This window comes from Lagopus muta, chromosome 4 (assembly GCF_023343835.1).
Source record: "Lagopus muta isolate bLagMut1 chromosome 4, bLagMut1 primary, whole genome shotgun sequence".
Lineage (NCBI taxonomy): Eukaryota > Metazoa > Chordata > Aves > Galliformes > Phasianidae > Lagopus > Lagopus muta.
In genome coordinates, this window is record NC_064436.1 from 26,526,357 (window position 1) to 26,552,800 (window position 26,444).

At 39.6% G+C, this 26,444-nt stretch overlaps 1 protein-coding gene across 15 annotated transcripts in view; it reads right to left on the reverse strand.

The window, feature by feature from the left end:
• Nucleotides 1-26,444, reverse strand: part of MAPK10 (mitogen-activated protein kinase 10) — a 113,901-nt gene that overhangs the window by 78,726 nt on the left and 8,731 nt on the right. For 4 of the 15 annotated variants that reach the window (XM_048940963.1, XM_048940967.1, XM_048940961.1 and 1 more), the window contains exons 1-3: nt 21,986-22,329; nt 17,212-17,331; nt 16,441-16,513 (exon numbers count right to left, since the gene is read on the reverse strand). The exons of 1 other annotated variant lie outside the window; for it this stretch is intronic. Coding sequence is in view for 3 of the 14 variants with exons in the window: in XM_048940972.1 (XP_048796929.1) it covers nt 21,986-21,988 (3 nt within the window). In the remaining 11 variants the exon portion in view is untranslated. Of the gene's footprint in view, nt 1-16,440; nt 16,514-17,211; nt 17,332-18,405; nt 18,603-21,985; nt 22,330-26,444 lie in introns of those variants that run through there. 10 more of the 15 variants (XM_048940958.1, XM_048940970.1, XM_048940964.1 and 7 more) reach the window with 4 other exon arrangements.

Consider the following 26,444-nt stretch of genomic DNA (forward strand, 5'->3'; position numbering starts at 1 on the left):
AGGAAAAATATTCATTCCTTCTTGCAGCTTGGAGGTACGGGCTATCACGTGGGCAGGCTGACTATGGTAACACATGGGCAGCCCCCGGGCCAGCCCACAACAGAGTCATGGGAAGGGCCATCATGAAGATATATCTTTCAACACCCTCTCCCCCCCTCAAGCAGAGTCCGGGAAGACCTGTCAGAATTAAGCCCAGACCAGAAGATTTTTCCAAATCATCTGAAATATAATTACTGCAGCTCCACAGCAGGCATGGAAAGGGCCTGAATATTGAACAGGGACTGCAGAAGTGCAGATGTGAAAAGCTGATTTTAGCAGTAATTAATTACTGTTAATGCTTGCTCAAAACGCTCTTTACACACACAACGGTGAATTTACTCATTTGTAACAGGTATGATTTATTTTGTTCAGCACCAGTATGTGTGATCTAAAGCAAGTGAGGTTTCTGGACAGGAACAGGGGAGGAGACACTGATTCACTGTTTAATTTAGCAACTGTTACCATGGAAATATCTATTTTTTACCAACTGCTGATGAGTATCTTGTGCTTGAAATGTGACATCTGCATATTCTACATGAGACTGTATTTATAGATGAGCAAACCAAATGGTAGTTATTCCAACATGAAAACGCAGCACGTTCCATGCACTTCTTACAGATACAGAGTTTGTCACAACAGACTATTAATCACACAAATAAATTGGCCTCTCAGAATACATAACCCAATTACCAGAGCAAAGCAACAGCTCTTCCCAGATGTGGAATAAACAGAAACAGGAAATATAATGCAATTCCAATGTTCCTCCTCTCGTCTTCTCGCAGTGAAGGGAGGGACAAAAGTAGAGTGACAGCCTGGTCTAGCAGCTGCCATTGCTGACTTACAAATACACAGCTGCATTAAGATATTCATTTCTTCATATATGCTTTTGTGCCTAAAATGTATCAATAAAAAAGAGAAAAAGAAAACATTCACAAAAAAACATGCATTTTCTGCTCATTTTGTCCTGACATCTGCCTGCTGGTCAGTCAGGTTCCACTCCACACATCCTTTCATTCCAAATGCCCCAGCTATACTAAAGAAACTACAGACGTAACACACTTACATGCATGCTGTTTTCTTCTATGTAGCTCAAGGGGTGCCCTAAGCCTAAGCTTCATCTCATCCCATTCCTTTTGGTTATTCCTTGAAACAGCAAGGTCACAAAGCAAAGTTCTTCTTTACCACTAGCAGAAGAAGACAACAAATGAAACCAGCAGAGCTTAAGACTAGATGGATGGCAGAGACTGAGGTTGCTTCAAATGAAGTTAAATAAACATAGAAATAAAGAAAACATTTATTCCTTCAGACTGGAGAGAAAAACGTTTATGCAATTATTTTCAAGGAGCTATCTAATAAATGAGATCGTGGGATCCTTCTAACACAAGCCATCCTATGATCTAAAAGACAGCACAGCACAACTTACCCTAGTCCTAGAGACATGAATGGGACCAAAGACATTAGCACTCAGTGCTTAAATATGGGTTTTTTTACATACAGACTGTAGTGCAGCTCCTAAGGGTTGGAGGTAAGAAAGCATTTGGGGGCAGCAGCAGTCATCTTGTCTACCCATGAACTAGTATGGATACACTCTAACTTCTTACCCATGACAGGCCCTTGCAGGGAACACGAAGGCAGAAGAACAGAATGCAAACAGAGCATTTATTTAGCATCCTTGTCCAGCAACAGGTAGACAATCGCAGTGTGCTGCTGCTTAAACTGAGACAACTACTGTTATCAGATATATACAACACCGAAATATTTACATTTACTTGATTGCTACTTTCTTTGCCTATATTTGCCTTTGCTGTTATCCATAAGATTGTTAAGAGGAAACTTGGCACTTGAAGAAATTGTGCTAGAGACAGATTTCTTTTCCCCAGGCAATAAAGGTACTTAATGCTGGTTTTGAACTAGTTTTCATTGCATTGTGCCTAAGAAAAGAACAGACAAGTATGTGACAATTCTAATATGAAAAGAATAATTTCAGGTTGAGAATTAAAAATAATTATAGCTATGAAGGGGGGGGGGAGGAATGTATCAGGAGTGCTGGATTTTTGGTGCAAAACACAATGTGTACTTGCAGAGCCTGCTGTAAGTTAAAAAAAAAAAAAAAAAAGACCAAAGGCCCAGCACTGACCAACCAGCTGCACAAAGCATGCTCAGGAGAGGGAAGCAGAAAGTACCTCAGTTGAAGTACACATAGAACAATAGGTCCCAGGAATGAATTGAAAAGAGACACAGTAATTGGACAGAACCACCCAGAACCTGTTCATTCTCCCACATGAACTAGTTACACAGACAGATCTGCACATTGCTGGCTGTACTCAGATGCAATCAAGCTATTCTAGCGTGTAAAGTAACACAGATTAAAAATAATCACACAGTAAAATGGTTTTTAAATCAGCATTTAAGAGAGCAAAGAGACAATGAGGCATCCATAGGTTGCCTTTTCTCCCTCTAACAGAGATGTTCTTTAGACATCCTACAGCTGAAACAGGTATCACAAGTATTTAAAACCAACCTGATCATTGTATTCGGAGATCATAAAAGAGCTCCTTGCAAAACTCTCCATTGGAAATGAGCACTAAGAACAAAGACACTCTTCAGTTGTCTCTTATGTGTTATAAGCTTACTATAGTTGAAGATGCACAGGATCAAAGAACAGCTGATTACACAATGCCCACAAATCTCAGGGAAGAAGAATTATTGAGTAAGCCCAAGAAATACATCAACCACTGAGTCACCACTGTCATATGTGGATGAAGAAATATGTCACCTTTGTGATGACAGATGGAGGAAGATGTATGTACAGAGCTGGGGAAAGGAGGGACCTGCAGCTGAAGAAAACAAACCCACACCATGGGATGACAGCCTGGAAAAACTGAAGATGCACTTAGCAGGAATGAAATCTATCTAGATTGCAGAGACCTTAATAAGGCTATCCCAAGAGATCAGTCCTCCCCTCCCATGCCAGACATTTTGCTTAAAACATATTTGATAATCTGCACAGACACCACCAAAGATAGTCAATTGTCTGAACCCAGTTCTTTGGTGAGGAAAAACCAAACAAAACACTAAAAACAATGTTTTTCCATCTATTTATTTTTGGCAATCAAATCATTTGACAAAGCATCATTACATAGGAGCAAAGGAAATCGTGAACGCATTGCCTGCATTCACACTGTAGTTCATGTCACGGTAACTTCAGGGAGAGACTGAAGCTGGAGATGGCCACAACGCAAGCAGAAAATACTAAGGTCACTGCAGATAAAATCCAGTCTGTGACAGAAGATGATAGGACAGTCGCTCTTCTCTGCCAGAACACAGCCAAGAAAGGTAAAGCCACTATAAAGTGGTAAAGCACAGTGGGAGCTCCAGATGCAGAATGTACCAGATGGAAGCTTTTCTGACCGCTGTGGCATACTCCAACAGCAGCGTGGCAATCAGCAGGAGAAGCACTTTGGGCAGAAGAGCCTGGTCCCCTCCTGCCAACAACACAGCGCCTGTACACAACAGCTGTTTGTGCATAGTACCACAGTCACAGCTACAGACAGCAGTAATCTGGGCAATATGGTAATGATGAACGCTGTGCTATGCGACATGCACAGGGAATGTATTTAGAGGATCATAAATGCAACAATCAGTATTTGGGTCAGCTATTAAAAACTGCCATCGCCATCCTTCGAGATGCACCTTAGGTAAAAAATGTCCATAAGACAACAAGTACGTGGAAATGAATGAGACAACACCTGCTACACACAGATGGATTAACCAGGAACTGTCAGCACTACTGCTTCCATGGCTGTTTGGAATGCTCTGAGTGGGAAAGGTTGCAGAAATGAAAATGCATTCACTCAGCAATAAAGTGCAGTACTCTCTTTATCATGAAAAAAATTCACAGAATCACAGGGGTTGGAAAGGACCTCTGGAGATCCCCCAGCTCAACCCTCTGCTAAAGCAGTTCCCTGCAGCAGGTCACACAGGAGTGTGTCCAGACAGACCCTGAATATCTCCAGAGAAAGAGACTCTACAGCCTCTCTGGTGGCAGTTCTGATGCTCAAATCATCAGAGGGTTCTGGGTGGAGGGAGGAGGGTTTTACATGACCCAGATCCCAACGGTAAACCTGCACAGATGGGATGATCACTGTCTGGTATCCAATAATGAAGGATCTAGTTCAGACTTCAGCCCTTTTTGTCACTCTATCTCTGATGCGGGGAAGCAGGGATACCACAAGCCTGTCCATTTCAGCCACAAACACATCAGTATTTCTGTAATTGAAGTAAACTGATGCAAATACACATGAACATGTGGGCAGCCTATGGAGAGAAAATTGTTTTCTGTCTGTGGAAGCATCTTTTCCTGCCCTGCAATTTGATTTTTATGCATTTGAGCATCATGCAGTAACATGCATGATGCTGTACTTCATTTTAAGCACCTGGATACTCTGACTAGAGCACTGTTCAACTGCTTAAAGTTTAGATTTTAAGGATGGATCAGTTGCTTAAAATTAGGTATGTACACACATATCTTGTTAAGCTGAACTGTCCCTTCAGTGCTGAGAGGAACAGCGGGTTCAGAAACACCACTGCTGGCAATAAGAAAGCAAACAGAATAGAATACTGTATATAACTTAGATAGTTGGCAGATGCTACTATTTCTCAAATCAAAACTGAAAAATTAAGGACTAAAAACATTGGTGAATATCCCTAATTCAGAATTTCTTCAGTTCCAATTCCCATTGGGTGATTATCTTGCTTCCCTTGCTTTCAGGTTCACATATCGGCCCTGATAGAGACTGACTAGAGATATCTCTGCTCTCCTAATAGCACAGATGGGGTAGCAACATTGGTATACCCATCCTTATTAAGAAAACTTATCTTTCTCTTCACTCCCAAAACAATGATCTGAGAGCACTATTTTAATCACAGAATCATAGAACCATAGAATCAATTGAGTTGAAAGGGACTCTTAAAGGCCACTTAGTCCAATACCCCTGCAATGAACAGAGACACCTACAGCTACATCAGGTCCTCAGAGTCCCATCCAGCTTGACTTTGAGTGTCTTCAGGGATGGAGTTTCCATTACCTCTCTGGGCAACCTGTGCCAATGCTTCACTGTTTATATTGTAAAAAACTTCTTCATTACATCCAGTGTAAATCTTCCCTCCCTTAGTCTGAAACCATTTCCCCTTGTCCTATTACAAGAGACCCTGCTAGAGAGTCTGTTCCCTTCTTTCTTGTAGCATCTCAATGTTTATCTCCTTCCACTGCAGTCAGATACCACACACTACCTCCACTGTCAGATATTAAGAAGCATGAACACAAATTCCATTACAGAATCACAGAAACACCAAGGTTGGAAAAGACCTACAAGATCATCCAGTCCAACCATTCACCTATCACCAATAGTTCTCACCAAACCATGTCCCTCAGCACAATGTCTAAACATTCCTTGAACACCTCCATTTAGGGTCAAATATTGCTCAGATATGGTAAGCACCGGAGATTCCAACAGTCACAAAGGTTAAATACTTTTTAATAAGAATTCAAGCTGCAATGACCTGAAATCCTTCAAACTCAGGCTGGGCAGCTTGTCAGAGGCTGGTTCCAAGTGCCAGCTCCCAGACAGGATTCAGAATTTCTTGTCTGTCCTGCAGGTGAGCTGAAAAAGTCATAAATTATCCTCAGCATTTTGCCAGCAAAGGATCCTGGACTGCATTCATGATCGCCCACTACACGGTAGTATAAATCATAACATAATGCCTTGTCAAAACTACGGTCCATCAGTCCATGATGGAGAAGTGTCCAGGAGCACCAGGCAGTTGCTGTCACCCCAGAGCAATATACTGACCCTCAGTTCTGTGCACCCAGCCATAAAATGGCAGCAATAATACTGATTTTTCAGGATTGATATGAAGCTTAGTAAAGCTGGTTTAAGTGCTTTGTTATGCTTGAGCAAAAAAGGAAATTATTATAATTTTAAATGAAGATTAATTATAAAACTGTTAACATAAGCATATTAGAGAAATGAATGGTGAGGCAGCAATTTATCTCGCAAGAAAGCGACTTAATTTCATATGCATCTTGTTATCACTAATCCCCACTTTCCTAAATCCAGTGCTTGTTTCCCTGCACTAAAGCTAAGAAGAGGCAATATGCCATCACTGAAATGCTGATTGAAAAATTAGCCTCCATGCAGAACTGTTCTAATCACTATATGCTATACATCTGCCTGTCACAGCTTCAGCCTGGAAAATAGAGCAGTGCACCAAGATGGCATTTGTAGCGAGTCTCTCTTGCAATTTTGTACAAGAATCCTAGAGAGTGCATTCTTCCCTTAATCTGGTAATGATATAAAATCCTTTCCTAAACGCGCTGCTTGGATGAAAACTTGGGACTAAAAAGCATATAATGCTGAAGATGGTACAGATCCTGTAATAAAGGAATTAAGCAAAATAACCTAATTATGTTTGATGTACAAAATTATCAAAGCAAGTATTGATTCAGTTCCTAGTCCCTAAATCTCCCATAAATATGTTCTATGAACTTATGCCCCATCACTTATGCAATGCATGCAAATAAAGACAGAGCTCCAGGCTCATCTTCAAATAGAAAATAAAAGGAAAAAAATCAGCCAACCCACCTCATTGCATCCTCCAGTCTACTTGCATTACAGAGTCTCCTCAGAAAAGTTAAATCACCATAAAATCTGTTTAAATCCTCTAAGAGGATAAATATTTCAGGCTAAAACAATGCATCTTCATAAAATCTCCCCTGCACTCGTACAACTTCCCTCCCAGAATTTAGGAAAGCATTGGTGGTTTTTGGAAATCAAGTCAAATGAACAAACATTCAAAATACTTGTCTTTGTTCTCTAGCATCTTCCCTTTCTCTCATCCTGTTCTCACTACAATGTGTTACATGAGATTTCACTACTAAACACAGCACTTGGTGAACAAACAAATGCACATGGATTTATTGCACACAAAGACAAACCATTTAAATGCCTTAGTTATAGGGCTCCTAACACCTCCTTCCAAACAAAAGACAAAAAAACACCTAGAATCAGAAGTACAGAAAGTCAACTGATTGCATTACATTGTTTGGATAACAAGCCTGACAAACCAAAGCATAGAGGTAGTGGTGAATATGCATGAAACTAAGGAATTAAGCTACACAATTCTACAGTGTGTAGAATAGTGCAGAAGAGCACACATGCTCATAAAAGGCCCAGTTCTGCATCCTGAGTAAAGAGGCCTAAATTCTGCTGATTTGTTGTGCTTCACTTCTCACAAGACAAAGTTGCAGCAAACACCAACATAGCTTGTTTGTTTTTTTTTCTTTGAGTAATTCTGTACTGAATTCAGTACAGAGATGTCATCAGTAGAAAGCTGAAGTTTAACATGAAAAAAAATAAAGGCCTCAGTGCCATATAAGGAACATTATACTAAAAAGATACACCATTATCTGACAGCAAGCACTTGAAACTTAATAGTAATATCAGCTATTTTTTTTTTTAATAAGCATTTGGGACCTCACCTTAACTGAAAGAAAGCGCTTGCATCACATACTGTGGAGCAACATTCAACATCAACTCATACAACACCAATAGCAGAGCTGCAATGAAAATCTTGATCATTCTGATTACTTCCTAAACGAACAGCTTAGAGCCTATATACCTCTTTTTACTATAGGAATAAAGATCCTAGACAGAAACAGCACATTATTTTACTGTAGTATTATCACTATTCAATACAGTGTAATGGCTTATAACTCTCTTGATATCATTTTTTAATGCTCATACATGGTAATAAAGACCAAAGTTTCACTAATGCACATTCAGGAAATCTACTGGGAGTTACACCAAGTGCTACTTACATAAGTATAAATGCATTTTGTTTATTTATTTTAATAGTTACATATTCACTGAAGTTACTGTGAACAATATGAGGTTGACTTATAACCAACATGAAAAACCTCTCCATGTGTTGAGACGTTATCAACATTACGAAGTTTCATGTGCCATGAGTGAAATGTTTTATCAGAAAGATAAATCCAACATAATGGTGCCATTAACTACGGTTATTAATTCTGCCTCCATTTTGCTACATTTATACCATGTCTGTTAGTAATCTTCCCATATGCTCATCCTTTGGAGCAGAGATTCAGAGTCTTTCCAAAATGCAGCTCAGTGCTACAGCACAAAGGTCAGAAAAGACAGATATATTCACTTCAGTGGGGAAACAGAAGGCATTTATTGCACTCTCTTTCTGAGACAGATCTTAACTCCAAGATGAAACTGTTCATTAGAACATAAGGATCGAAAGAAAATAAATTTCAAGTGTCTGGAGCAAGTGTCCATATGGAAGAAAAAAAAAAACAGCTGAAGAAATTTTGCAATGATGAAAGGTAAGTTGATTTTTCATTGGCTGTTTTCTATTACTAGAAAAAGACATGGCATTCAGTGAACAAAGTAGAACAAGTGCTGATTCCTGGATTAGGCAGTGGCAAAAGTATTTTGAGCATCATTATGATTATTCTTTGCAATGAACTGAGGACTTTAGCTGATTAAATAAAGCTTTTTAGATAAGGAAGCACAATATTGCTAATCCTGGTGACTGATATTAAAAAAGCTTCCTCTTCTTCACCCTTACAATGAGTTCTGGAATGAAGCCAAAACAGTTCTGCTGACATCTGCAGAAAGCGGGAGAGGAACAAAGGAAAGCAGTAGAGGCCAGGCTTCTTCCTCCCCCCACCACTCTTCATTGAAGCAAGTACATTTGGGAGGTATAAAGGGAGAAACATTCATAGCTGCCATTATGTACAGAAGCAAAAGGTAACCATTTCTAGCATTTTAGATTCACCAAGATCTAAGGCAGTAAGTCTTACCATCAGCATGTAAAAAAGGCGGCTCAATACAACAGAGAAAGGATCTGACAGTAAAAATCCTTCTAAACAATGATTTAGAACAATATTCTCAGAACATCTCTATATTTCACTACTAACGCAGTTCTTTTGAAATGGCATCTGTTTTAATATAAGTGTTTTTAAATTGCAAAAGGTCTGCAAAACTATTAATATGGAGCAGCAAGTAGTGGTAGTGGTTGGTCAGAAGGAGCTCATGTGATAAGATCAGTAGAAGACCAAAGTGTGCTGTGTAACCCTGCAGGATGAGTCACAGAAAGCCTAACAGCCTCCTGCATACACATGAAACCATAGGTTAAGTTGCTCTACAAGGACAGCCATCACAAAGTAGCATTTGTCATGCTGCAGGAGTTGAGCCTTGTTTGGTACACAGGTAATTTCCTTAGCTCTTTTTCATATATGAACACCTGCTAAGTAAACTTACGCTTATGCTTAAACTGATTTATGCTTAAAGATGACAAAAATGAGTTTTCTGAGCACCAGAAAGTTTCTCTGCAGCATGGTCAGGTTTGAGGTTGGAGCTTAAGCTATAATTTGAATGATCAGCACTTACAATTCAAGTAGGGCTTTGTTGGTGACAGTCAAACTCTGACATGAGATTGCGAGTTTATTACTTCCCCCATGTTTTTTCTTCACTGTAAAATAAAGCAATTTTGGGGTCACGTCATAGAATGAAAGTTGGAAAAGACCACTAAGATAATTTAGTCCAACTGTCAATTGTTTGATTTAGAGAGTGCTGAGTCTCTAGGAAATAATTTTAACTACAATGTTGTCATTTTATTAACTGCTACTATTGCCTTCACTTCGTTAATGCAGGAGCTGGGTTCACCAGTGTACCACACTCTCTCCAGCCCTAAGTCAACCTTGCTTCTTCAGACACACCCAACAGATCTAGACCAAAACAGCTCAAAGTCTGCTCTGAACTGTTCTGATCTCTTACAAGTTGCATAGCAGAGAATTCACATAAATTAAGGAACGAGTCAAAAAGCACTCTTAGTGTGGGGGAAAAACATACAGCACTTGCTCAAGTGCTTGATGCTCCTTGAGGTCCCCAAGCCATTCTATGATTCTATGATTTAAAAATCCCAAAAGCTGTAGCACTCAGCAGCTAAGGCGACACTACCAGTGATAAAACCACAGGCAGCACAGAAGATGTTCCTTACTGCTGAAAAAAGTATTTGGAGAGGATGAAGGAGGAAAGAAGAGGAATCCATAGCTTTCCTTGCATTTTATTAAAAAACACCAGAATCTAATTGTGTCAAAAAATCACACACATTTATAATAACATTTAAAATTTGAGTCGCACTTCAAGTTTTTCTTTCGTTAATTGACAAGAGTAAAGTAGCAAGAAGAGTAGTCTGGCAGCCTAGGAGCTACAAGAAAGGACCTCACCACTCATTTACCATCAGCACAAAGGACACATCCAGGCTGTCTGTGCATCATACCATTTTTATGATCCCACCAAGGTTCCAATACCAGTTAACAGGTTTGGCTACCTGGTGTGCAGATCACAGTTGTCAGGCCAACAAACTTTCAAGCTCACCAGGTACATCCATACTAAGATTCAGGTGATTTTTTTTTCCCAATATGCCTGTTCACACGTTGCCAGGAGTATTAAACTAAATAGAATGCAAATGACAGCTTCTGTAAAACATCATAGTCCCAATGAAATCAATAGAATTGCACTGAGGATTGGAGCCTATACCTCTTCTCAGCTAATAGTGGCCATGTGAAAAAATTCTAGAATCAAAGTGACATCTATGCCTGTTTTTTCAGAATACAAAAAAAAAAAAAAAAAATTGCACTGTAAGTTTCTTGGATTAAGGAGCACACAACATCTTGAAAATGTGGGTTTTACTATCTATAGATTATTGCAATTTGTACAGACAGGTATACTTGCCAAACTCCTCTCTTACAAAAGGCATCCACCATATTCCCTTATGCAGCTTGATAATAAAATTAATTTTAAGCACAGCAGCAAACTAAGCTTTCATGGTGCCATAAAAATGTCCATCAACACACAGATGACTGAAATCTAACAAAATTAATGCAGACGCATAAGTAGGATTGCAATACATAATTACCACATGCAGATTTTTTCAGGAACAGCTCAAAGTTTTTTCTTTCTTGTGATTTTTTCTTTGTTTCAGAAGTTTCACTTGTTTTTATCTTTGAGCTCTTATTTAAAGATGTGAGCCATTCTTCAAGCACTGATTTCTGTGGTGGACTGTCTGCAGAGTGTTTAAGCTAGGCATAGGGTAGGGAAGTTAAATGGCAGATATCTTCCAACAGAAGGAATCGTGATCAGAAAAGGGCTTACTTCTAAAAGAACAGGGACAAGAGCATTTATTCATATAACATCATAGCTCAATACGCCATCTGGTTCTGACTTGCAACCAACAAAAACCTTCATGTCCATGCTATGAAACACATGGAAATGAATTTCTCCCTGATCTCTGTCATGCTTTCTTTACTTCAATGCTAGCAGCTTACAATGGAAGCAAATCCTCCCATCCCTCTTCCTCCTGTCCCTATCACTGCAGTGCTCGTGGGTTGGAGCAAGAAGTATCTACAGTACTGCTCAGACCACTCCATCCCATACACAGCTCCAAAGAAGTAACCCTGGTAAATAGAGCCCAAGCTGCATTTTATTCCAGAAACAAACACAGAAAGGAAGTGAATTAGGAAGTCTCTGTATCATATACTGCATTGATTTATACAAACTAACCTGGGATAGCAGCCATGTAAACACAGAATTGTATACAGGGCAAATTACTCCATAGGCTGCTGTACAAACAGAGCCTTTAATGATGGCTTCTTAACCACCCAGAACCAGAACTCCTCCTTGAGGTGCTTCACAGCCTCATAGTGCTTTCAAAGACCCTGCAGTCTTACAATGCAAGTATTTTTATTCCTGGGATAGGAGCAGTAGCTTCACCTAATGTCAACTAGAAGTCATCATTTGCTCTGCAAGTAGAACTTTTTATTCACATTAAATATCTAGAAAAGAGATCATAAATCAGGAAGGAGTTAGAAAGTGTTGAAGATGGCAACAGATAATATGTAAAAGATGACCAAATATGTATCTAAAAAAAAACCAAAAAAATACCAACCAAGATAAAATCAGATTCCTGGAATATCAGAGAGCTCAAGCAATCATTAGAGCATTCTTTGTTGTTATCTTGTTCTTACTTTTAATCACCAAGTATTTGGTTAATGGCCACTGAAGGCAGCAACCTAGGTTTTTCAAGTTACAGACAGGCTGAACAACTCCAATTCTTTAAAAAAAAAAAACAAACTACACACAAAGCCATCCACTATCCAGAAGCTCAAGCACATCCATTTAATAATTGTTTCTTATACTCATGGCAGATTAGTTGTTCTAATAAATTTCACTAGCACCTCAGAGCATAGTAATAATGCACAAGTGGTGGTACCATCCCTGCAATGGTCCTCTTCTCACCAACCTGCCACCCATACAGAGGTCTGCATCCAACACAAGGACACTGCAGAGCCTGAGGATCAACCTGTGGATCTACAGGGAGTTGGGAAAAATCCCAGAAAACTCAGCTTTCTGGAGAGTCCTCCTCTGTCCATACCTGCCAGACCTTTCACTTGCTCCTGTTGGCAGACTGAGACATGAGATCATTTTTGTAACAACAGCACATAAATAGGCACAGAAATCAAAAAACACATTAAGAAGTGTAGAAGAGGAAATAGGAGAAGCATTTCCTTACACGGTTACAGAATACTTCCTACCACTTCATGTATTACAGGTATGCCATGACCATACACACAGCTGAGTTCACTGATGCTTTGGTCTCCTTCCTACCACTTTGCTGGCACCATTCTCTGTGCTCCGATTCAGCATTTTCATTTATTCCTCTGCATGCTATTTAAATTATCTTTATACAACATGTACAGATGACACTGAAAAACTATTCCAAATTCAGAGGACATTTGTTTGACACTGTTCCCATATTCTGCAGCAATACTGCTGGATGTTTCATAAGGTTGTGAGGAAAGCCTGCCAAACATTGAATTCACCTTCCAGGTGGCACAGAGGTAATGTTTCCATCAGCAACTCAACAAACACAGCAGAGATACCAGCATTTCACCTGAGACATTCACCTGGCACAGGGAAGTATAAGAGTCATTAAGTCTACTCCTTTTCACTAAGCACAGACTGACATGGCAAAATAAATTCATTTGATCATCAGTATTACAGAGTGAAACTAAAGACCCGGAGAACCCCTAAAGACAGACATCTGCATTTTAACATCCATGTCTCAACAAGCATTCAGAAAGATGATGAATGTGCACTTCGGTCTTATGATAAATAAATAAAATAAAGGCATCATCTTTATTAAACAACATCAAACCCAAAAGTCAAAGTTTGTCACATGTTCCCAAAATCTTGTGATACCACAAAGGAATAACCTCCATGGAACTGCTGGAATGATTTGAGGCCTTGAGCTGTAAGATATTCAATTTTCTTTTTTTTATTTTTATTTTTTTATTTTTTTTTTAACGAATAAGGATGAAAAGCCTACTTTTTATTAAAAGGAAGCTCACAGTTTCTCCTATGTATGTGTCACTGAGCCTAGGGCTTTTTAAATAGCTGCAAGAGTTGAGAAAACTGCATTTCAGTATCACTTAATTAAAATATGAATTTTACCAGCCGCAAAGAATATCAAATGACAAACTAAGGATGGAGGAAGAAGGGATATGCAGAGTGAGAAGTAAAAGCAGAAAAAAAGAATTCTGGCTTCAGAAGGGAATTAAAACATCCTGCACAACACTATCCAAAAAAAGTTTGTCTCATTTGTTGTCATACAGCAGTTTTTGTAGACACAGGCTTTTCCTGCTAAGGAAGACAGGGAAGCAAAACACCAACTTCTCCAGAAACTGTGCTCTGAGCTCCTCTGACAAAAGTCTACTGTAACTACCAAACTCACTTAATGTTTACACTGGCTAGATGAAGTTCAGAAGTTGACTTTATGTATTCCGCATTTAAACTGATAAGTAAAAGAGAAATGAGATTTTGTGCACAAAACATAGCCTTGGTTACACAATACAAAGGCAAGACTCTCTAAAGATTAAAAGGTACTTAATTATTTAAGAGCTCACAAAACCAAAATTACTGTATCTCAGGTGCTTTGCTCATCTGCATAGATATATCAAGCCTGGCCTCCCCTTTCACACAATTTCCAACAAAACAAACTCTGTGCCCACCAGCCCTAGCACTTAGCTTATTTTCATATGCAAAATACCCCAGAGTTTCTTCACTACGTTATTTCATGAATATTAATAAATAAAGTTTTGTTCTCCAAATGCTACTCTTGCTGACCATTTAGAAAGTGTTTATTTTTGTCTTCCATACAGGCAGTTCTCTGAACAGTGTAGGATAAGACTCTTTTCCTTTGAAAGTTAAAAGCAAAGTTTTGAACAAGGTTTCTGACTTCACGTACAACTTCCACTGCTATAAAATCTTTGTTTTCATGAACAGGAATGTTTGGATGAAGAATGAATGAACTTGCATGTGTATATGAACAATATGAACTGAAGAGATCCTGAACAGAAAGTATAAATCTTTTTATATCAAAGCTGAAGTTTTCAAGTTGTCCTGACTTCATGCAAGTTTTACAGGACTGTATCTACATCTGATCACAACTCATAAAGGACATTATATTCCTAAAGAGACACAGACTTTCCTTCCTTTGGAGCTGCGTACTCAGAGCAAGACCACACATTCTTCGATTTTTCTTTTAAATATACTCAATAGTTCTGACTCTCAACAAGACATCATCTGGAAGGAAAGTTTCAAGTAAATCTCCACTTACAGCATCTCTGAGGAAAAAGATAGCATCAAGCAAACTCCTCATCACATAGTTTCTGAAAACCGCTGTTTGTGTTGATCATCCATCTTCATAAAATCACTGAGGTTGGAAAAGGCCACTAAGGTCACTAAGTCCAACCCCCAATCCACCCCACCAAGCCCACTGACCACATCCCTCAGTGCCACATCTCCATGGTTCTTGAATGCCTCCAGGGAGGGTAATGCTACCACCTGGGCGGCCTGTTCCAGTGCCTCACCACTCATTCCAAAAAGCAATCTCTCCCAGTATCCAAGCTGAACTGAAAAAAAAACTTAAACAGATGGGAAGAACAAAGCTAGAGGAAATTACTCAGAAGAGAGCACTGAACTCATAGAGAAAGTCAACTAAACACAACATGCATGATTTAAATACTGTGCAACAGTATTCATAGCTACAATACTCAGACAAAGGCATCTTGGTGACCTGAGGGACAAATGATCAAGTCACACAGCTTGTAGGCAGAAGTATCACTGTGTTCCACGAAGACAAAATGAGCACTGAGCTTTGCATATACCACTAAATGCTATGGAAGTGGGGATTACTCTCAGCTTCTTCAAAAGGAATTTTCAACATATTCACCAATTTTTAGAATAGTCACAGTGAGAGTGTATGAACTGTCACACCTATGGGCTAATCATGTTAGCGCATACACAGTATCATCAAAATTCCATGCAACTTATCTGATTTAATTGCAGACATGTTAACAAAATCCTGTATTTGTTATATTAGAATAAAATTGCACAACACATACTTGCCATGAGTCATATTTTGCTGTTACGAGTTTACACAAACTGTTATTATCTACAACTAGCAAATTACCCCTGTGCTGCTAAACACAAATTAAAATTGAAAAGAAACAATGGTATGGCTTTACACTTAATTCAAAGCTCAGCCAAACCTAATCATATAAGAAGAGTTAAGTCTCACAGATATAAGAATCAACATACTACATCAAGATAAAGTCTGCCTTGCTAACAAGAACTGCTTTTGATCAGATTCCATAGACCTTAATCTCTAAGAATTCAAATGCATCATGGTGGTAATACAGGGAAGTTTTCAAGTTCTAAATGAGCACCTTACACTGAATGTCCACAAGTCAGGGGAGAAGACATCCCGTCTGGGATTCTTTGATGAAATATTACTCATGTTAAATACATGGTTTCCTGCCTTGGAGGCATGTTAAATTCCAACAGTACACAACATCTTTCAATGGTCTCATACACATTGCTTTTCACTACATTCTCACACATTTTACTCCAGAACAGAATCAAGTAGATAAAACCACCTAATCTTTTCTTTTTGTTTCTTCTTTCCAGCAGTTCTACTAAGGATGACAATGGCACATTATCAGACACTTTATTACGCTATTAGCCACGTACCGCTATTGCCCGCCAGTCTGTATGTACTGCAGGTGTTCATCTTTGCCTAATCTACAGAATCATAGAAATTCTATATTTTGCTGGAAAGTAGGAACATTTTGATGACTTGAATTTATACACTATTTTCACAATAGCCTCAGAAATGGAATATGACCTTAACCATTAATAACAGCCAAATCACAGAAGACTTTCATGAAATCTACAGAGCAACTTGTACCTGATTCTTTTATTCAAAACTCTTGACTTCCTGTTCATGCTGACTGTGGTGACAGGAGCTAGTCAATATCTAGCTGTTAAGATGGGGAAAAATGTGTATAAGCATATTTTGAATGGAAATTTGTTTACCCTAATGACTTGCAGGATTTCACAATGTCTATTCTCTAATTACATGAGACACATAAAACCAGCTCTGCATATCCCAAAGATAAGCCAGAATAACCTTAGAGAAAACATCAATGAAAACATCTTAAGTAATTTTGGTCCTAAAATTACTCCTGTAGATTTGCATATGCTTAAAGACAGTGTACTTTAAAAAAAAAAAAACAACATTTGATTTTTATCTCTATTCTCAGAATTTGCTTTCTTGCTGTAAATTTCTTCATCCCAGGACAGGAAAATATGTCACAAATCCTCTTATGCCTCCTCAGTCATCTCACAGACAGAGAAACCAAATCACCTTTCCTCTCAGTTGCCTCAAATAAAAGAAATATAAAACAATAATAAAAAAGGGTCTCTCATCTTAGTTTTATTATCTTTGTCTTCACTCTTCCACCAAAGCCATATTGCCAACACATCTGATAGTAACATGTACAACACAGCATCGATATACTTGAAAAAGGCATTTACAACAAGAAAGCATTAAGCTCAAGTGCATGAACAGTTACTAGAAGCTGAAATTTTATCCTCACACTTAAAATAGTCAGCATTCACTCTGGCACTTATTCTGCCAAGGAACTTGATTTAATAAAATGGTATATTGTCAACTCACCACAGCATGTGCTATGCCTCATCTATAGGAAATGGTTTGAAGGCATCAGCTTCACACATGAGTTGCCATAGCTGATACTGGAGACTGGCTGGCTGCTGGTACAGCTTTCTAATACTAGCCCTAGACATTTAAAAAAAAAAAAAAAAAAGAGAAAAACATTTGGGTTTGGGGGTTTTAGGCAAGTTAAACACAGACAAACCAAGTTAAACCAGAGCATCAATACTTGCATGTCACACAAAGAAATTCATAATTTATCTGATATTCCCATTCAGGAAAGTATCTATATGGACCATTAGCTTACTTTCTTACCTGGAAAGAAAAAACGTTAAAGACCAAAAATAACACAAAATGAAGTGCTGCTTAAATGGGAAAGAGGTGTCATGCTTATTTTTCACAAAAAAAAAAAAATAATAAAAAAATAAAGTAGGGCAAACCCAACTGTTCAGGAGCTCATGTTCAAAACTATTCCAAGTTACAACACACTGCATTACAAATCAGGAAACTGTCCTTAAGTCTGTTTCTATTTCATCTTTTCAGCTGAGATCTTCTGATTTTTCCTTGGAGGAGGAAACTTCAGCAACCTGCACTGAAATGCTGAGATTTATACACAGGCATCTATTAATAATAGCTGGGCATTACAGTGTAATTTGACTTGTGATCAAAAGTTGGCAACAGAAGTGCTTTATGAAACGTTGATACACAGAGGCATAAGGAAAGCCCTTGGATTGCTGCTGTCTATGAAATCACAATGCTCTTAAAAAGCACCACCACAACAAAACACTTTCAAATGATGGAGCATTCATACTTCCACAGAAGCTTAAGAAACAGGGTAAGCAGCAAATGTAAGAAGCTGTGAGAATAAACAGTAACTGAGAAGAGAAACAATTGCATACCACTCTGGTGTCTAACTACTGAACAAAACCCCAAGCATACACATAGGTGATGAGTGTTAAGCAGAAGGCAACTGCATTCATCATTGATCATCACTAAACTCTGGGCAATATTTTCTTACCATTGTTTTGCAATGTCTTCAAATAACTCCAAAGAAAAGTGAAATGTATCTTGGAAGTCATGGAATATAAATAAAAACCTATATGTTCAAACAACTGCTTTATCAGCGAGAGACCACAACACTTTACATCCAAATCACAAACTCCCCAACTCCTTGAGATGTAATTCATAATTCCAAGTTACCTGATCCATTGCTGTGAAATCCTGCTGAAACAGCTATTGATGGAATTTTGCTCTTCAGAGCCTTCTGCTTTCAGTGTTTATTACAACACAGAAAATTGGCATCTATGCTAGGAGCTGGAAGTACCCTAAATTTTCCATATCTCACTGTGATATAAACCAGAGCCTATAATCATGAAGTCACGATGGTGTTCTTAATCCTGGACAAGAAAAGAACCTCAGTGTAAAAGCACAACTGCTCCCCCCACCCCCCCCCCCCCAAAAAAAAAAAAAAGAGGCTCTGATTCTGTCATATTCTCCAGACTTATTCCAAAGATAAAGTTAATGACCTTCCCTTCCCTCGAGGTAGAGGTGAGAACACTCTACTGCCACCAGTACATTCACATGCAAAATTAAAAATAAATAAATCAATCACTGTTTAATGAACAAACAAAACAGACTAAGAAGTATTAGGAGTTGAGCTTCCTGTCCTTCTATATTAAGCACAGCTAGTGTGAAGGGCACTTTTGGCCTAACAAAACCAGGTGCATCAGGCTAAAAAGGAAATACAACAACTCGGCTGAAGGACAACTGTTCAATTTCTGCAGACTGTGGGTCATGGAATCCTGTACCACCTTCAGTCTTGCTTTAATCTATCCTTACATCTCATTATCACTGAGAAAGAGAAAAGAAAACCAATTTCTACTACCTCACATTTCACACCAAAGTTACACAATGCTTTCAGTTTCAGACCAACACCATTACTTGGGTACAAAAGCTTTTTTGTTTCTCTGAAAGACATGTTCCTATGTCTATCTACACAGATGGTGCTGCAAGAAAGAAGCTTACAGCAAGACCAGCATTTCCCCTCCTAGCTGCTGCCCTTCATTAGGGTCAATTTTTCTTGCAGGTGGCCCCATTCAAACCACTATTTCATAAAGTCAGTGACAAGGCAGAAATGTTGGTAGCAAAGCTGTTGGTTTTGGGATCCAGAGAAGCCTGATGACAAAACAGAGCAGCAGTTATGGTAGCATTGCAATCATTAGACCTTCAGGTTCTAATTTCTAGTAGTGGTGTTTTAAATTCAGGATGGAATGAGAGGGTCTATGGATATAAGATTGGTCACCATAAACAAGCAAACGGGGGAAAAAAAAAAAAAAAAAAAATCAGTAACACACACAACAGTCTTAACTTTGTTCTGAAGGCTTATCAGCACACTGACAATATTTTTTGTTACTTAAGAATTATCCCAAGAACTGACCCAGTTTACAGTGCATAAGAGTTTAAGAGATACCAATTTTTAAAGCTGGGGGTGCAAGTGCAGATTTTCCATTTTCCAAATCTTAATACAAATATGATATTCTAAAGAGCAATGCCAATATCCCATTCCTTCCAGCCTGCTTCATCTCCCCCTTCCTGCATAAGTTGTACAACTGACTGCAAATCGTGGGAGAGTTTTGTGACATTTCCAAATACAATGGTAGAGACATTTTTATGGCTTTCTCTTTGTTTTCTAAAGTGAAATTTAATACCGTAGCACTACTGGAAGATTTCTTGCCTTATAACAGCTGATTAATTACAATTAATTCCCTAAATGGCTATAAACATGCCAATGACTGACAGCAACAAAATAATCATAATAATTATAAACAAACAATCATAATTAAAAACAACAAAAACCCACACATTCCCAAAATCTGCTCACTAAAATCTCCCTCAGTGCAGACATTCCCAACAACAGGAGAACATTTGCTAGCACCAACCAGGCAGACAGGCAACTGAAATCAACCAGTTTTTCACGTCAAGTAATTTTTGCCCTTACCCATTTAGAAACATGCCTGTAATCCTAACACTGTTCAATACAGTAACAATTACACCAGGACTCTGATTAATTCTGCATGCTCTGGAGCAGCAGGATGGAGCACCGTGTGAGCACACAGCTCACTGAGGGTCAGGAGAAGGAATATGGTTTAATGGCCGAGGTCAAAGCACCTTTGTCATTCACATCTGCTCCACCCAGGAGAAAGCCATTAGCTCAGCCAGTTGAAAGGTATTTCCTTGCCACCTTTCCTATAGCATCAAGACAGTGAGCACACAGCAGGAGTATGAGGAAGAAAACACTGCTCTGGAGCTTTCTTGGCTGATGGCTACAGAGCAGCATTCTGAAATAGGGTTAAAGATCCGAGGTTTGGAGAACCTCCCCAAGGCACAAAACCAAAGCAAGCTTACATGTGGGCAAAGATAACAGCCCTGTGCAGAAACAAGGCCATCTCACCCCATTTCAACCTTTCCCTTTTTCTGAAGCTGGCTTTACATTCTGTATCCTCCAACAACCTGATTGCAGACTTCTCCCAGGCATTTACGTTTTTCTCTTTAAAAAAAAAAAAAAACAAAACTCCAGTCTGTGCCATTATTCTTTTCCCCCTCCCCCCAGAAATCTGTATTTTCAAGGACTGTTGGTATGACTTTAAACAGATCTCTGGCAAAACTCACACAGAGTACATCACAGGAGGGAAAGGCTGCAGTGAATATACCATGTAGCTATGCAGCAAAAGGAGCCCATGTATAGAACTGAAAGCCATTGAAGACAAACGCCATGGAACATGCCCAGTTTGAGTCGCTGGGAGCACAACAATGCTGACACTTCATTAGGCAAATAGCATTTGTTTTCTTTCTTTTTATGTCCCTCTGTAGAAGAAAAACTACTGTTTCTTCTTGTAACAAGAGCTTTTCTGCCAAAATATCTCCCTGCAAAGCAGCACTAATTCCACTGCAGTATTCAGCAAGTGTTGAGCTCTTTTGCAGAGCAGCTGCCCTGCAGCGTGCTGTAAACACCTCTCCCAAAGCTCCCATGGTGCCATCAGACGCAGTCAGCTTTTCCATTCACTTACGCTGGAGCAGTCACACAGAAGACCAATGGTTTCCTAGGACAGCTTACTTACAGGACACTTCCACACTCAAAACAGCTTTTCAGACCCTTCTGCCCACCAGCCCCTTTTTCCCTTTCTCTCTCCATTCAGCCACTTTGCTGAAGGCCAAGACTTATGTCATAAAAAAAAAAATCATAGAATCACAAAGAATCAAAAAGACCTCTCAGATCATCATGCCCAACCTCTGACCTATCCCCATCATGCCCACTAACTCATGCCCTCCAAATTTCCATTTGCTTAGCATCACCTTCTCTTCTGCTTTCACAGATTCTCATTTTATATGGCTTTACATGGACAATACAACTCCCATAATGTACTCTTTGCTGCTGAATTGTGCACCAAGACCCCTCTTTCCTCCCAAAGCCCCCAGGCAGCAGTGAGGCTGAGCAAACCACGACTGTTTACATGAGCCAGCTGGTGAAGCACTGTCACCCCATCCATGATGTGCGCTGCTCTCACAACCAATGAAACACCCAAACACACGCTTTTACAGACCCTAACACAGGAACACGATTCTCAGCCACAATACATAGGGATGCAGCCATCCCACTCCAATTCACCATTTGCTCCATTAATCTGCCTTCTGTTCCCCCATCCTTAAAGCAACACTCAGCATCCATCACCCCACCCCACAAGAGCAGGTCAGTCTTTGACCACCAGTGTCAGACGCCTACCATTCCGTGCTGCCTCTGTCCTCCTCACCCAGCCACCTTCCCCCAGCTGCACGTCAGGTGGTATTGTTAAGCCACATTCCAAACAGTGCCAAGGAAGAGATGAGCTTCTTATTAAAAATATAAATAAAAATAAAAAAATGTGGGCAGCTGGATCCAACGTTCTCCTTTAAAGAATTACATAAAAGAGAATGGAGGAGAAAAGAAAAAGGGGAGGCAAAATGTCTGAAGATAACAGAATAAAAGAAGAGCTTGGTTGCTGAATCACGCTCTGTCACTGCCTGGGAACCATTGTGCAGCTGATGCTGGCTGTACCATTGTGGAAGGACCGGAGGAGACAGGCGGAGCGATGGGGAATGGGGCTGCCATGGCAACGGGCAGGAGCGCACATGACGTCAAAGCGCAAAGGTCTGCAGGGGGGGTAGAGGGGGAGCAGGGAGAAATAGGATCTGCAGACACAGCTCCGGTACCTCCCGGGGAACCGGGACAGAGTGGACTGCAGGGGGAGGCTGCAGCACCAGTCAGTGCAGAAAGGAGTGATTATAGCAGTATTGCTCAGTGCAGATATGCTCTGCTGTTTGCATCAGCTGCTGTACACACAGGGATAGATGCCCATCACACTCCAAAAAAAAAAAAAAAAAACAATATCTGAAATTAATTTGTTTTGTGCTCTACAAGGGAAAGAAATCACAACAAATATAGCCATCAATGCAGCCATCCATGCTGCTATTGCCAGATGCACGTAGCAATGAAGCTTCTAAAAAAAGAACCTTGGAAATCCAAGGAACAGCCAGAGATCTGTCCCTTCCTACTGGCATGCCTCACATCTCCAGACCTACAACATGCCACTTTTTGTGGGCCCAATGACTTGTAGTAACATCATGCTTTGAGCTATCACCTGGATTGGTGATGACTACTGACCCGCTCGGGTTGACAGCTAGGCAGAACACATTTCTTCTGTGTGCAAACTGCAGGAGATCTCTTTTGACATTTAACAGCAAATGAAGTACACTAGTAACACTTACTGCACTGGATCAGTCTTTCACAAAATTTAGAATGGGATAAGAGCAAGTCAGAAATATTGTCCTGAGTTGGAAGGGACTCATAAGGATCATTGAGTCCAACTCCTATCTCCACACAGAACCACCCGAAAATCAGACCCAACATCTGAGAGCATTGTCCAAAAGCTCCTTGAACTCCAACCTGGGGCTGTGACCACTACCTCATGGTGCCTGTTCCATGCCCACAACCCTCTAGCAAAGTACCTGTTCCTAACCTCAACCTGACCCTTCCCAACACAGCTCCATGCTGTTCCCTCCAGCCCTGTTGCTGTCACTGGAGAGCAGAGCTCAGCACTGTCCCTCTACTCTCTGTGAGGAGCTGTAGGCTGCCACAAAGCCTCCCCTCAGCTCCTCTGCTCTGGGTTGAGCAAACCCAGGGACCTCAGTCATGTTTTACATTCCAGACCTTTCATCACCTTAATAGATCTCCATTAGATACTCTTCGGAGAAATGGGGAAATTCTACCCTGCTGGAATACTGATCTCCTTAGAAAGAAAATTCCATTCAATGCATCAATCACACGGGGCAAGTACAGCTCCAAGAAGCCCAACGTGCTCGTCCAGACAGCAGTCCAAATACTCCACAGGTTTTATCATAGCCAGAGCCATACACAGGCCTGCATGACCCAGAACCATAGCAGACATTATTAAGCTCAGGCCAGGTAAGTGAGAATGGCCTTCAGAACAGTTAAAGGGCCTTCAGCAAGCCCTACAGTAACACACAATGCAATCAATGAACAATTCCACATGTTAAACATAACTATGGATGAAGTCAAGTCACAAGCTGTGCTGAGTCCATGAAAAGTGGTGAGGCGATGGAACAGGCTGCCCAGGGAAGGGCCATCCCTGGAAGTGTTTAAGAACCTTGTTGCAGCACTGAGGGACACAGTAGAGATGTGTTGGGTGGTTGGATGATCTTAGTGGTCTTTTCCAATCTTCACGATTCTATGATTCTCAGGAAAGGTTAGAGTAGAAGAAAGTATGGGTTAACAGTAATACAAACATGAGTGAAGTAGTTGTTTAGAGGAGAAAGAGAGCTGATAAAATGAGTTTCATTGAAGTTCCTGTACCTCCTTTTCTGATTTAAAAGGCTCAGGAGACTCAGCCTTTTGTAATACAGAACTTCCCCCCCCTTTTTTTTTTTTTAATACTTCAAATGAATTCACAAATAACTACACTGAATGTGCAATCCAAGAGATGGATGCTATACTGTACATCTGTGGTCCATTGTCATTAGAGAGACTGAGAGCACAGGTGTGGGAAGAGCAGCAATTGTTTTCATTCAGAATTGTGTTTAAGGGGAAAAAAAAAAAATGGAGGGAACTTATAAAATAACTCCACTAAGCTGAAATTCTGGTCCACTTAGACATGAAAATCACTGGAAATTCACTATGGCCTCATGCACAAGGTTATAAACATGGGGTGGTGTTCCAAAGCTGTTAGACTCAAGATATCAGCTTTTATATGCATCTGTGAGCTGTCTGCAGTGCAACTCCATTGCACAGAACTTCTCAGCCAGTTTTAGTGAAGTGCAAGACTTTCAAATTCCATCATTGACTTTAGTGTATTTTTTTTTCCTGTAGAATAATTACTGATGAAGGCTAGTCTGGACTTAATCTCAGCCAAAAGAAAGAACCACCTTTGATTTTGTGCTTATCATCATCAGAATGCCTTTAAAAGCTATTGCCTTTTCCTCATGACCATTACACAAGCAGCTAAGAGAGTATGGCTGATAGACAAGTCCACTTTAAGGAAATTATTACTTCACAAGTTGAAAAAGGGCTTCTGTGTGATAAAGGACTGAACTGAAAACTGAAAACACTGCTCAAGCCAAAAGAGATACTACCCATGTATTTCTAAATCAGTATCATATATATATCTATATTACATCTTGCATTAAGCAGTAGAAGACAGTACTTAACATAGGAAAAGTACACAAACATACACATAAATGAGAAGGATTCCAATGCACATACACTCACTGCAATTAGAAAAAAAGAAGTCCTGACCTGAAGCCAACAGATACCACTAGAGGTGTACAGTTATACATTACTGGGCAGTGAAACAGACAAAGAAATTGTACTGTTAAGTACTACATAAACAAAAGGAAGGAGCAATGAATAACTTAAAGCATACATGCACTGTAGAAACAGGAGTTTCTTAAAGGGCATGACAATGCTGTTTGTCAATTCAATTGCTGCGTTTTTAGTGCAAATTATTTTAGCAGTGATTTATCTACATAAATACCAAGAAAAGTACTTCAGTGTACCATAGCACTGCTGTTTTTGAGACAATCACTCACCTTCATTATTCAGTCCACTGTCAAGGGCTGTATGACCTCTAAAATTCTCGCAGGTGAACACACACCAACAAGAATAATAGAGTTTTAAACTTATTGTGGATGTTTTAGTATCCCAGTGACACAATGCATTATATCCTAAAATAGAGGAGATTTAGATTGAATATAAGACATGTATATGTTAGCATATGTTGAACATAAGACCGACGCTTATATGTTAAGGGTGGCAAGGCATTGGCACAGGATCCCCAGAGAGGCAGTGGAAGCCCCATCCCTTCAGATGCTCAAAGTCAGGATAGACAGGTCTCTGATCACCTTGATCTGGCTGCAGGTGTCATTGTTCATTGCAGGGGGGTTGGACTAGGTGGCCTTTCAGGATTCATTCCAATGCAAATGATTCTATGACGAGATGCTAATGGTGCCTTAAACTGAATGCTTTCTACGAAAAGAAGTGGTAAATTTAAATTGCCCTATGAAGGTGAAAACAAAAGCCTGCATACATATCATGTATTTTTTGAAATTGCCATTTCCTGCATACAATAGCTCTTCTGAAGACCATTGTTTAATGCTTGGTTTACCCTGCAGAGCTACATATGACACATATCAAAGATTCAGTTGTAAATGATTCCAACACTAAACAGAATTTAAACTTGTTCCATGAAGAAAAACAAAGAAATTCACTCCTTTCCCTATATGCAACATGAATACACTGTCACCATCTAACACACCAAAACTTCACCTGAAAAACCACAACACGCTCACTGGTAACTTCTGTGAGCATTTCTACATAGCAGTTCATCATACCTCAATCTTAAGATTTAATCCTACACTGACAGGTGGCATCAAGCCTGCCTGAAGATACTATTTGTTATATAATATTTATTATTTTAATAAGTTGTGCTCCATGCACACATTTTGAAAGAATATAGTTTTCTGCCTTGACTTTGATGGACAGTAAAAGTCCCAGCCATGTAACATGTTCCAAAAGTTAGGATTCATGAATGTTGAGCCAAAAAGTTCTCTGGGCTTTATTCAAAGTTGCTCAGACCTATGGAAATGAGAAAATAAACATCCCGATTTGGTAAGCTGCATTGATCTCAGTG